Source organism: Oncorhynchus keta, chromosome 15 (assembly GCF_023373465.1).
Source record: "Oncorhynchus keta strain PuntledgeMale-10-30-2019 chromosome 15, Oket_V2, whole genome shotgun sequence".
NCBI lineage: Eukaryota > Metazoa > Chordata > Actinopteri > Salmoniformes > Salmonidae > Oncorhynchus > Oncorhynchus keta.
In genome coordinates, this window is record NC_068435.1 from 23,411,414 (window position 1) to 23,424,775 (window position 13,362).

The 13,362-nt window shown below is 41.6% G+C and overlaps 1 protein-coding gene across 6 annotated transcripts in view; it reads right to left on the minus strand.

Moving 5' to 3' along the window:
* Window positions 1–9,700: 9,700 nt before the first annotated feature.
* The window catches only part of LOC118394625 (nonsense-mediated mRNA decay factor SMG7-like), a 31,182-nt gene continuing 27,520 nt past the window's right edge, over window positions 9,701–13,362 (minus strand). For 5 of the 6 annotated variants that reach the window (XM_035788031.2, XM_035788033.2, XM_035788032.2 and 2 more), the window contains one exon: window positions 9,701–12,479. In XM_035788031.2, the coding sequence (XP_035643924.1) occupies window positions 12,372–12,479 (108 nt within the window). In that variant the 3' untranslated portion in view covers window positions 9,701–12,371. The other variant, XM_052463722.1, reaches the window with a different exon arrangement.

Sequence of the window (13,362 nt, forward strand, 5' to 3'; positions counted from 1 at the left end):
GGCTGTGATAGCTGAGGTTCATAGCTAGGTTCTGAACTAATATGTATACCAAACGTTTTAGAGTCCATACAGAGATCAGCTACATAGCTAGCTACACATCCATAGGCATACAAGCATTTTTATCCTCCACTGCACAATGAGCAGGAAAATAGTTAGCTAGCTACGTTATTTCATCTATCTGCATTGCATGGCAAATATCAGCAAGGCAAGCTTACAAAATTGTACATTCAATTTGCAATAAGTGCTTTAGCTAGCTAGATTCTTTACATCCACTGTTTTACAAGACGATAGCCTGGTTTACTGGTTGTTTCAGGAGTCCCTAAAACATTAAACAACCAGAATTACAATTTCATACTCATGTCACAACTCCCATAAAGCTAGCCAGCTAGCTGGCTAATGTTAGCTAGTCAGCTAGCTTGCAAAATCGCAATTTTCATAAATTAACTTTATGATAAAAATGCATACTCGTTTATCTCTACATTAACTAACATTCCTTTCAATGATACATTTCTTGCATGATTCGTTATGACGTTAAAATCACTTTGCTTCCATCCTAGTAATTTTGTCAGCCATATTTGCTGAAGAAAGTCTCCAGCCTTGGGTACATGGGGCATTACACAGCCTGGAGGTGTGTTTTGGGTCATTGTCCTGTTGAAAAATAAATGATAGTCCCACTAAGCGCAAATCAGATGGGTTGGCGTATCGCTGCAGAATGCTGTGGTTGCCATGCTGGTTAAGTGTGCCTTGAATTCTAAATAAATCACTGACAGTGTCACCAGCAAAGCACATCCACACCACTTCCTCCATGCTTCACAGTGGGAACCACACATGCAGAGATCTGCGTCTCACAAAGACATGGCGGTTGGAACCAAAAATCTCAAATTTGGACTCTTCAGAACAAAGGACAGATTTCCACCAGTCTAATGTCCATTACAGTCTAATGTCCATCGTGTTTCTTGGCTCAAGCAAGTCTCTTCTTATTATTGGTATCCTTTTAGTAGTGGTTTCTTTGCAGCAATTTGACAATGAAGGCCTGATTCACGCAGTCTCTGCTGAGCAGTTGATGTTAAGATGTGTCTGTTACTTGAACTCTGAAGCATTTATTTGGGCTGCAATTTCTGAGGCTGGTATCGAATTAACTTATCCTTTGCAGCAGAGGTAATTCTGGGTCTTCCTTTCCTGTGGCGGTCCTCATGAGAGCCAATTTTATCATAGCGGTTGATGGTTTTTGCGACTGCACTTGAAGAAACTTCATGTCTTAAAGTAATGATGGACTGTCGTTTCCCTTCGCTTATTTGAGATGTTCTTGCCATAATATGGACTTGGTCTTTTACCAAATAGGGCTATCTTCTTTATCCCACCCCTAACTTGTCACAACACAACTGATTGGCTCAACCCATTAAGAAGGAAATACATTCCACAAATGAACTTTTAACAAGACACACCTGTTAATTGAAATGCATTCCAGGTGACTACCTCATGAAGCTGGTTGAGAGAATGCCAAGACTGTGCAAAGCTGTCATCAAGGCAAAGGGTGGCTACTTTGAAGAATCTCAAATGAGAAATATATTTTGATTTAGCACTTTTTTGGTTGCTACATGATTCCATATGTGTTATTTCTTAGTTTTGATTATGTTTATTTGAGTTTATTTTATTTTTACAGGGACAGTGCACATTAATCAACGTTTCAGTAAAAGTGCCGGTTTCAGTCCCTGGCCAAGTTAATAAAAACAATTACAATGTAGACAATTATTCTACAATGTAGAACATAGTAAAAATAAAGAAAAACCCTTGAATGAGTAGGTGTGTCCAAACTTTTGACTGATACTGTATATATAATTTATTAGTCCAAAAATGGATGAAGCAACTACAGATCGCCCCTTTTAAGTTTATCAAAAGTGTGCGAGTTTGAGCATGTGTCCATTAGTCGTATGGATATTTTTTTATCAGCATGAACTAGATTGAGCAATAAAAGCCACACATTTATTCCATAAGGCTGGGATCTGCACTATGCAGGAATTGTAAGAGTGCATTTTTCAGAGGCTATCCACAGGTTTCAAAAACAATTGATAGATAAGCAGTTTAAACTTCATGAATTCAACCATTATTGGGTTCAAATACACATTTAGATTTGTGAACAGCCATCCACAACAACCACAATCTGTAAGGCGCAAATGGCTAAATGTGAGAGCAGCAGTGTGATTCACATCGATGCACTATGTAGATATCAATAATAAGTGATATCCATATCGCCAGACTACACCACTGCTATCATTCTTACTTCTAAACCTTTATTCTGGTTGGATAATCTTTGGATGCCGAAAGCAGTCACATCAAACACATTTGGTTTGTCATCATAGTGGTCAGACTCGCTCAGGTAGTACAAATTCAAATTTGTGCCTTTTGTCAATACTGATTTGAATGTCATTGAGAAAATAAAAATGTCAAAGATTTTTTTTCCCGCAAACATCCTTTCTGAATTTAAAGTAATCTTCGAAGTAATCTAGTTTTTCAAAAGTATCTGATTACAATATTTGTTTTGCTGGTAATGTAACAGATTGCAGTTACTGTTTATTTGTAATTCCTTACATGTAACGTATTACATGTAATCCGTTACTCCCCAACCCTGGCTACAGTATACATATCTCCCTGGCATATTACATCATTTATGCAGCAGCATACAATACATTTTTGGATTTACCTTGTTGTGATGTGCTCACTTGAACAGGACGGTGGCACGGCTGTCCTTCCTGGGCAAATTTTGTCATCAGTCTGGTATTCTATGGATTTATGGTGCTTTCAAGACAACAGGAAACTCGGGAAAAAAACAAGGTTGATTAATGATTGCGTCAGTGATTTTCAGGTCAGGGTTCTAGAAAGATCGTTCAAAACGTATTTTCCCAGTCGGAGCTCATTTTTTCCCCCGAGTTCCCAGTTGTCTTGGACTCACTAAAATCAGATTTCCCAGTTCCGAGTTTCCAGTTGTTTTGAACACTGCAGAAGTCATGCTGGATTGACCGCATGGCCAATGTTGAATGTTTATCCTTTTTAAGCTTGGAAAAGAGACCCTTAAACCCAGACTTGGGACCACACACCCACTCCACTGAATAGCAGGCTAGTGATCGCTTGCAGTTAGCCACAGTTCCTTCCAAACCACTCACTGTTGAATTTGCGATTTCCAACTTGTGTAATGTTTGTCCAATGAACACCAATACATTTTATCTATAATTTCTCATTATTTCTCTTCATATCACAAGGATTAAAAATGACTTCCTAGTAAATTGTAGATTTGATTCATGATGACTGCTAGCTAAGATTTTGGAAGTATGAGGTTGACATGATCAGTCCAATAAAAGCTACTGTAGATATGTGATTTGATGTCATTTTATCTGTGGCCAATGACATTGAGCCTTCTTGGATAGGCACATCTAATGTAACTCTATGGCTTGAATTTTCGAGCTCTACCCTTAGATCTGGCGGAGACTTATTGTCCCCATGAATGACAGAACACTGAGCCAATCACGGCGCAACTAGAGAACATTAGCAACCCCTATGCTCTGTATATTTCGCTGGCTGCCCTACCACCACTGAAGGCACTGAGCTAGGCCGAAACACTGAAGCTGCCTTACTCAAGAAAGAAAAAAAGAGACCATGTTTGTATGCAACTTTATTAACTCAATAATATATATATATTTTTTTACATTGTATGCAAACTGATATGTGACACGTGTTAATGCCAGAATAACATGCAAAACAGGCTCTGCCCCACCTGCCCTGAAAGATGGGTCGCCACTGAACAGTGATCCACTTTGATAATCGACACAATAACCATCTCACTGATAATAATGATTATTATTAGTATAGGAAGTAGGACAGTATTATTGGCTTATGTTATTTATCTCAATAAAGCAACCTCTTCCAATGTAGCTAGCTAGAAATATACATTTGAGGCATTTAATCGCATTCAAATATCGCATGGATTAGAGGTATTACTGTTCCACTATGAATGTACTAGAAAATAGCAATACACAACATTGTGTGCTGAGTAATGGAAAATCCAGCGTCAACCACAAAGGGGCACCATTACCAAGTTACTGTTACTTTCTATTCTGAAATGCCTTGTCTATTTGAGCATCCCCTCTGTGCTGCTGCATGGCCTAGGCATGTGCTGCCACAAAGACAGGAATCAATCTCATTCAATCTATCATTTGTTTTTGCTCTTTCTAGCATCAGAATACAATGAACGGTAGCGGAAGTTTGATTGCAATGCAGACATTTCTAATTCTCATTGTGGCCTCAGGCAAATGTATGTGATACATTTAGCACCTCACGTTTAACATTAGCTTTACTAGAGCAGAGGTAAAATGCTGTTACCATTACATGATATGTAAAAGTGAGACAGTATGCTACGCCATTACCATTTGTATTTTATTGTACTATATCTGTGTACAGTAGTAATACTTTGTTTACTGCATTATTTTTACAGAACTGATTTCTGGGGATCAGTATTCACAACTCCTGTAATGCACGGAGTCATCTGGACAGAGGGAGAATCTGTGACACAGTTACTCATATGATACTGTTAACCCAAAAACTATCCAATGGGGTCCTAGGCCTACTGTAGTTACTTTTATTTAACTAGGCAAGTCAGTTACAAAACAAGTTCTTATTTGCAATGACAGCCTACCGGAGAACAGTGGGTTAACTGCCTTGTTCAGGGGCAGAACAACAGATTTTATCGTGTCAGCTCAGGGATTCAATCCAGCAACCTTTCGGTTACTGGCCCAACACTAACCACAAGGCTACCTGCTACCCCAATTACATGGTCTGTAACCTGAATGAATGTGTGCATTTCAACAAGCGTTTTGAGGACCGGTTTGGAGGCACAGGTGCCCAGGAGACAGCAACTTACCAAGTTCAGGGCGAGCTCTGTCTTGACCTCTTGGTTGGCCAGTCCAAGCAGATTGTTAGCGAGGGCCAGCCAACAAGAGCATACAGGTCGCAGTGGTGGGTAGTATATGGGGCTTTGGTGACAAAACAGCTGCCACTGTGATAGACTGCATCCAGTTCGTTGAGTAGAGTGTTGGAGGCTATTTTGTAAATGACATTGCCGAAGTCGAGGATCGGTAGGATGATCAGTTTTACTAGGGTATGTTTGACAGCATAAGTGAAGGATGCTTTCTTGCAAAATAGGAAGTCGATTCTAGATTTAATTTTGGATTGGAGATGTTTAATGTGAGTCTGGAAGGAGAGTTTACAGTCTAACCAGACACCTAGCTATTCTAAGTCAGAACCGTCCAGAGTAGTGATGCTGGACGGGCGGGCAGGTGCGGGCAGCGAACGGTTGAAGAGCATGCATTTAGTTTTACTTGCATTTAAGAGCAGTTGGAGGCCACGGAAGGAGAGTTGTATGGCATTGAAGCTCATCTGGAGGTAAGTTAACACAGTGTCCAAAGAAGGGCCAGAGGTATACAGAATGGTGTCGTCTGCGTAGAGGTGGATCAAATAATCACCAGCAGCGAGAGAGACATCATTGATGTATACAGAGAAGAAAGTCGGCCCGAGAATTGAACCCTGTGGTACCCCCATAGAGACTGGCAGAGGTCCGGACAACAGGCCCTCCGATTTGACACACTGAACTCTATCGGAAAAGTAGTTGGTGAACCAAGCGAGGCAATCATTTGAGAAACCAAGGCTGTTGAGTCTGCCAATAAGAATTTTGTGATTGACAGAGTCAAAAGCCTTAGCCAGGTCGATGAATATGGCTGCACAGTAATGCCTCTTATCGATGGCGGTTATGATATTGTTTAGGACCTTGAGCGTGGCTGAGGTGCACCCATGACCAGCTCTGAAAACAGATTTTATAGTGGAGAAGGTATGGTGAGATTCGAAATGACCGGTAATCTGTTTGTTAACTTGGCTTTCAAAGACCAAAGGCAGGGTAGAATAGACATAGGTCTGTAGCAGTTTGGGTCTAGAGTGTCTCCCCCTTTGAGGAGGGGGATGACCGCGGCAGCTTTCCAATCTATGGGAATCTTAGATGATACGAAAGAGAGGTTGAACAGGCTAGTAATAGGGGTTGCAACAATTTCGGCAGATCATTTTAGAAAGAGAGGGTCCAGATTGTCTAGCCCGGCTGATTTGTTGGGGTCCAGATTTTACAGCTCTTTCAGACCATCAGCTATCTGGATTTGGGTGAAGGAGAAGTGGGGGAGGTTTGGGAGAGTTGCTGTGGGGAGCGCAGGGCTGTTGACAGGGGTAGGGGTAGCCAGGTGGAAAGCATGGCCAGCCGTAGAAAAATGCTTATTGAAATGCTCAATTATTGTGAATTTATTGGTAGTGACCATGTTTCCTAGCCTCAATGCAGTGGGTAGCTGGGAGGAGGTGCTCTTACTCCATGGACTTTACAGTGTCCCAGAACCTTTTTGAGTTTGTACTACAGGATGCAAATTTCTGTTTGAAAAAGCTAGCCTTAGCTTTCCTAACTGCTTGTGTATATTGGTTCCTAACTTCCCTGAAAAGCTGCATATCACAGGGGCTATTCGATGCTATTGCAGAACGCCACAGGATGTTTCTGTGCTGGTCAAGGGCAGACAGGTCTGGAGTGAACCAATATATATTCCTAGTTCTAAATGTTTTGAAAGGAGCATGCTTATTTAAGATGGTGAGGAAGGCACTTTTAAAGAATAACCAGGCATCCTCTACTGACGGGATGAGGTCAATGTCATTCCAGGATACCGCTGCCAGGTCGATTAGAAAGGCCTGTTCGCTGAAGTGTTTTAGAGAGCGTTTGACAGTGATGAGGGGTGGTCGTTTGGTCACAGACCCATTACGGATGCAGGCAATGAGGCAGTGATCGCTAAAATCTTGGTTGAAAACAGCAGAGGTGTATTTGGAGGGCGAGTTAGTTAGGATGATATATTTATATGAGGGTGCCCATGTTTACGGATTTGGGGTTGTACCTGGTAGGTTCATTGATCATTTGTGTGAGATTGAGGGCATCAAGCTTAGATTGTAGGATGGCCGGGGTGTTAAGCATGTCCCTGTTTAGGTCACCTAGCAGCACGAGCTCAGAAGATAGATGGGGGGGGGTCAATTCACCTATGGTGTCCAGGGCACAGCTGGGGGCAGAGGGTGGTCTATAGCAAGCAGCAAAGGTGAGATACTTGTTTCTGGAAAGGTGAATTTTTAGAAGTAGAAGCTCAAATTGTTTTGGTACAGACCTGGATAGTATAAGACAGAACTTTGCAGGCTATCTCTGCAGTAGATTGTAACACCACCCCCTTTGGTAGTTCTATCTTGGTGGAAAATGTTATAGTTAGGGATGAACATTTCAGGGTTTTTGGTGGTTTTCCAAAGCCAGGATTCAGACACGGCTTAGTCATCCAGGTTGGCAGAATGTGCTAAAGTAGTGAATAAAGTAAATTTAGGGAGTAGGCTTCTAATGTTAACATGCATGAAACCAAGGCTTTTACGGTTACAGAAGACAACAAATTAGAGCACCTGGGGAGTAGGAGTGGAGCTAGGCACTACAGGACCTGGATTAACCTCTACATCACCAGAGGAACAGAGGAGAAGTCGGATAAGGGTACGGCTAAAGGCTATAAGAATTGGCCTTTTAGCACGTTTGGAACAGAGAGTATAAGGAGCAGGTTTCTGGGCACGATAGCATAGATTCAAGGTATAATGTACAGACAAAGGTATGGTAGGAAGAAAGTACATTAAAGGCATTGAGTAATGATGAAAGAGATTTAGTCTCTAGAGACGTTTAAATCAGGTGATGTCATCGCATATGTGGGAGGTGGAACAACATGGTTGGTTAAGGCATATTGAGCAGGTCAAGAGGCTCTAAAGTGAAATAAGACAGTAATCACTAACCAGGACAGTAATGGACAAGGCACATTGATATTAGGGAGAGGCATGCGCAGCCAAGTGAATCGTATGGGTCCAGTGAGTGGTTGGGTTGGCTGGAGACATGGCGATTCAGACATTTAGCAGGCTGGGGCTAGCAAGTTAGCAGAAGTGCCTTAGAGGGATGTCGCGATGGGGGAAACTACAAAGGAAACCACAAAAAGGCATGTCTACATTTTTTTATTAAAAACCAATTGAAAGTACTCATGGCCCCCAGCAGCCTCACAGCTTGCAAGCTGGTACTATGACTGCTGATCACCCTAATTGGCTGCACCTGATGAGCTTATCAACCAGGCATATGTAAGTGTATCCTGGATAATGTGTTTATGTCCTAACACTAACCTTCCTCTCATATAATTATTGGTACCGGCAGTATCCTAACAAGGCACCTCAGTTTCTAATGGTTAAGGTGCCACATTAAGTGCCAGTAGTGAACATTCCTCTATAAATTCCCAACGTATAGCGTCTGAACTGGTCATAAGACATCTAACCCTGGCAGACACAGCTCTCGAATACTGTGCTTTTGGGAAAGCATGCAGTGCTTACATTTTTCTGAGATGCTGTACAAAAAACCTAGACAATTATATCCTACCTTGTCAGAAACCATTTCCACACTACAATTTTATATCAGATACACTCAATGTTTTTAGGATACCAGAGTGATGCAATGCAACCTCTGTAGTGGGTGTGACATTAGCAGGTTTGTCAGCAATGTGACACTGTAACCTTCAGTCGTCCATCCTCCGGAAACCGATAAGTGGTTGTGTGGTCTAGGCGTGTCAATTCGCTAACAGGCAAATGGAAAACGGTCCTCCCCAATAGCCTCCTTTTGCCGAGGAAGCACAAGTGTTTCTGCCTGTGCGCAGAATTTGTGCGCAGAATTCTAAACACACTGTACTGTATTTGCGTGCATCTATCCTACCGCAGAAGAGTTGACATCTGCCAGACCCCCTTTGAAATCAGATGTCTTATCAGAGACAAGAATGCACACATTTAAAAACCATATGCTACCTATCCTTTGATCTAGAAAATGTATTCACGTTGTACATTTGTTTTGGGATCCACCCCTGTAAACGTAATTTGCTTGATGATGTGCAAGTGGAGGAGCTTCTCATTTCATTATAGTGCATTTTCGTCCACGTTCACACTCCTCGCCGCCTCTCCTCGATTACGTTGGACCTTTTTCAAAAGGTAGTGAGAAAAGGACAGAGGGGAGAATGCGGGAGTTGAGCAAATCAAATTGAGAAAAGGCCAATGTCTGATCACTTCCAACATCAACATTTGTAATTGGCTGATGCAGAATGTTGAGAAAGAATCACTGCCAGCTGGTGAGGTTAGTATAGGGCTAAGTGTGGCAGGCTGTACCACGTGCAACTAGGTCAATGGATTTTGAGAAAGAAAAAGTTTAAGTTTAAACTTAACATTCACAAGTATGGCCCCCTAGGATTTCCTGAGTGTGTGGTGGGGAGGGAGGGTGACAGCCTGTGTGAAAAACATTTTCTAGTAATAACTTCTTGCTCAGTTCCTCTTGATCACCTTGACAATAAGGCTACATAACATCGGAGTCAAAATGATTCATTGTCTATTACCATTTAGCCATTTTCTCTAAACCATACTAATATCAGAATACAGTATGAATGGAAATTGTATACACAAATGTATTGTACACACTTTTGTCCTGAATTGTGAGTTGTGGGGAAAGTAGAATTGGTGCACAAGATGATACCTTCTTAGAAACCATACATAATGTACATGATAGTCACAGAAAAATGACAGTCCAGTGAAAAGATAGGGAGAACATGGTTTACTTTATTTAAAGGCATAGCCGATTCCACCATTTCTGAATGTCTAGAGAAAGACGAAACACAAAAAGCTTAGAACACAAGCCCATTTCTGAATGACCCCCCGCCCACAGGTAAAAGGACTCCAACCTCGCTCCCCATAACCCATGAAAGCATTTAGAATTCCAAATCCTCATGCAATTTCAAACTTTCAGTGATTATCTCCTTGATATTGAACTTAAACTGGGACACAGTGCTTGATGTTGGTTGGTCAGCTGTGCAGGGAACTGTTAATAGCCGTCTGTCATTTGTCATTGCCTGTAATGTCCCACAGGACTATTAGAAGTATGGAATGTTACAACTGCTCAAAGTGCAGGGTTCTTTTCCACAAACCTTAACGTGGTAAAACCAAAGCCACTGTTAGATGTGTCAGTTTATTTATGCAGCAGAGGAGATTCCACATGAATGCAGTAAATGGCAGGATGCCCAGAGCAGAGCGCTTCTAACATTCTAGTGCGTTACCCCTCACTCCCTCTTCACTCCCTCTTCCGCCCACCTAGACAGCAAGAACTGGTAAGCTCAATACCACTGACAAATACCATTCATGATCCAAACACACATTTGAAATCAGAACCCCTTTACAATGAGCAGATATACAGGGCCAACTTTACAGCCCAGTTCCCCTCTAGCATTTATGTGCTGAATTCATTTTTTTTTAATAGCTTCTGGCTGAATATGTCCCAACATTCAGTCCAATCTATTTATCTTTTATTTTTAAATATCATTTTAATGTAACAGGAAAAGCACAATCACACAAATTAGACATCATTTAAAGTTGGGTTTAATAAAATGTTCTCTACATGAAAATAAAAACATGTTTTTCCCCTCATACAAGATATTAAGTCTTTGTATACCCTTTAAATACAAAATGCCTTTTTGCTGCCTAAACCATAGAGGGTACCAATGTATATAGTCATATTTCTAACCCTATCCAACAGTGACCCCTAGACTCAACTGGCCTCTAACCCTGTTCCTGGAGAGCCTCTCTTGGTCTGCTGATTGTCACTCAGTGCTTCATGGATTTCATTATTTTGGGAAAAAGTCATTGTCTGGTTTGGGCATTTCCGATTCACACTGGCGTAACCCAAGTGACAAACTTAACACCAAACAATTAGTTCAGTTAGTTACACACCACAGAGGTATGTAAAAAAACAGAGCTATGACTTTAGACAAGCAAACCAAGCATGCAACTCTCCAGGGCCTAATATGCGTTAATTCGATAACGGTTGAGATTATAGTAGTGGTTGTGAAGAGGTTAGCATAAATCAGTCTCTCTCTCCTGTTCTAAGCCAAGTAGGGGAGTCAGGGACTACACCTGCTCTGTGCCCCAGCCCAGCAGTCTGTCTGATGGTCTGTGTCTCGCTTGGCTTGTGCCCCATATTGCTGAACCAGCAGCTTTGCTGGACCCGTTTGCTTGTTTCCATTACATGACAGTGCCAATCATGATAGTAATAATAAAATAAAAAACACTGACCAGGCACAAAGAGAGCCAATAAAGCTGCTTAAAACTTTTAAAAGGCAGACCATGAACGAAATAAACAATTATGCAGATAAGCTAGAGTTACATGTTTACTCAAAGAAAGATGGGTAAAGATAACATATTAATATCTACTTTCCCCATAAGCAGTAAACTATTGGACATAGTTACCCAGTATTTCATAAAGCTAAAACTGCTACGAACAAATCACAAAATACAGTATTTCTAATAATTGCAAATCTCTATTAGAGCTAATAATACTATCCCTACATCTATTTTCTCATCACCGTCTCAGTTTGTTGATTCTTTTGTTTTTGAGCGAACTTTGTGAAGCGTTCCCGTCATCCTCAACTGACCTGAAGATGCACCTCCCTCCTTGTAAAACCTATACAGAAAGGAACAATCTGCAAACTGGAAAATTGCATCTATAGCATAATCATTTCCAAACGGTTCTGTGCACAGTATGATAGGCACACTTTCCCCCCACTTTTTACCAACAACTGTGGCAATATAGCTGTTAACGCCTTCATTCGTTCATTCATAACCCGGCTACGTCGAGCCACACTCCCCCTCCTCCTTGCTCTCTGTCCGAGATAAAGAAAATTTTGTCAAGAATTCAGAAAGATCAGTCTTTCACCACATCTACCGTTTTAGGACCACCTTGCCTTCCCAAAAACACCCCGCGCCACCTTTAGGCTCCTCTCTTCTCCAGTAGGCAAATCAAAGACTGATAGTAAATCCACATCAAGAGCAGCTCAAGAATAGTTTTCAGAGACCAGATACATAGAATCCAAGTGAGATGGACTGAAGGATGGTTGTTTATTCCCACACTCTCCAGAGGAATTCAGGAGGTATGCATGGTGACTGGCTGTCAGAGGTTTTCAGTTTCCTCAATGTAAGAATCGTGCTCAGTGAGGTGGTGTGGGAGGTGCTTGCACGCCCTCGTTGCCATGGGAGGCACAGAGAGAGCGAGAGGGGAGAGTAGACTTGCACCAGTCCTCCTCGTCAGCAGAAGGGTGTTTTGAGCCTGTTGGGTCATCGTTTCACCTTCCCCAGCCTCCATATGCCGGTAATTCCGATTTGGAGCTCGTTTTTTTTTTACTTCTTACTTCTTCACACAAGTGCTTCTGACTGCAGGCCCTTCAGTGTGGAGGGTTCATGGTGCCCCGGCCCCTCTGCTGCTTCTGCTGCATGAGGAGCTGCTCCAGGGCCGAAGGCCCCGGCTGCATCATGGAGCTAGACCAGATGGACTGGGGAGCACAGAGATAGATTGAAAAGGAATTTAACAATATGGGCTGTGGCAGTCATGAAATTTTGTAAGCCGGTTATGGTCATGCAAAAGATAGCCAGTCTCACGGTAATTTACAGTTAAATAACAAACACGTTTAGCATCTCCAGGACTCCACCCACACAAGTCGCTGATGCACGGCTTTGGAACATCTACATTTTAAAAAGTCTTATAAAAATCTAATTGAATATACACCATCACAATAAATCCATTTATTTTAGGCAGGTCTAAACAAAGTTTATGATATGAAGAATTTGTATTTCAGAAGAACAGAGTATGAGTTTGCCTACTGTATGTTATCTGGATATGCTCCATGCCATAGTCTTGATCATTTTGCTGACAACATATGCTAATAAGTCCTGTGGCATTATTTTATATTACATTACATTTTATCGTGAGAAGATTATAATTGAACTTAGCTGAATATAACAAAGGATATTTTTCCCATTCCAGAGCGAGTGTGCACATATGAAGTGGCTGTTGAGAGTAAACGTCATCATTTGAAAAAGGGTCCTATACACTAGATTTAGTTATTTGGCAACTTTAGCTGTGAATTATACAAACCTTAGAAATCAAAAGACATATGGGCTGCATGATGAGACTAAAAGCTTACGATCTGTTCCTTGCCTCAGGTGGCACACGCTGTTCTCTCATCATGTGATCATATTTTCACCCATCAGACTATCCTCAATTCAGTAATCTTTACAAATATCCCAAAATTGTTTCGATTCAGAATGGCCCATTATTAAATGGGCAGGAACAGGGGCAAGACATGTCATCTGTATGCACTCGAATAGCGAATGGAGGCCACTTTCCAGCTGGTACATTTTTCAGTCATGTCGGGT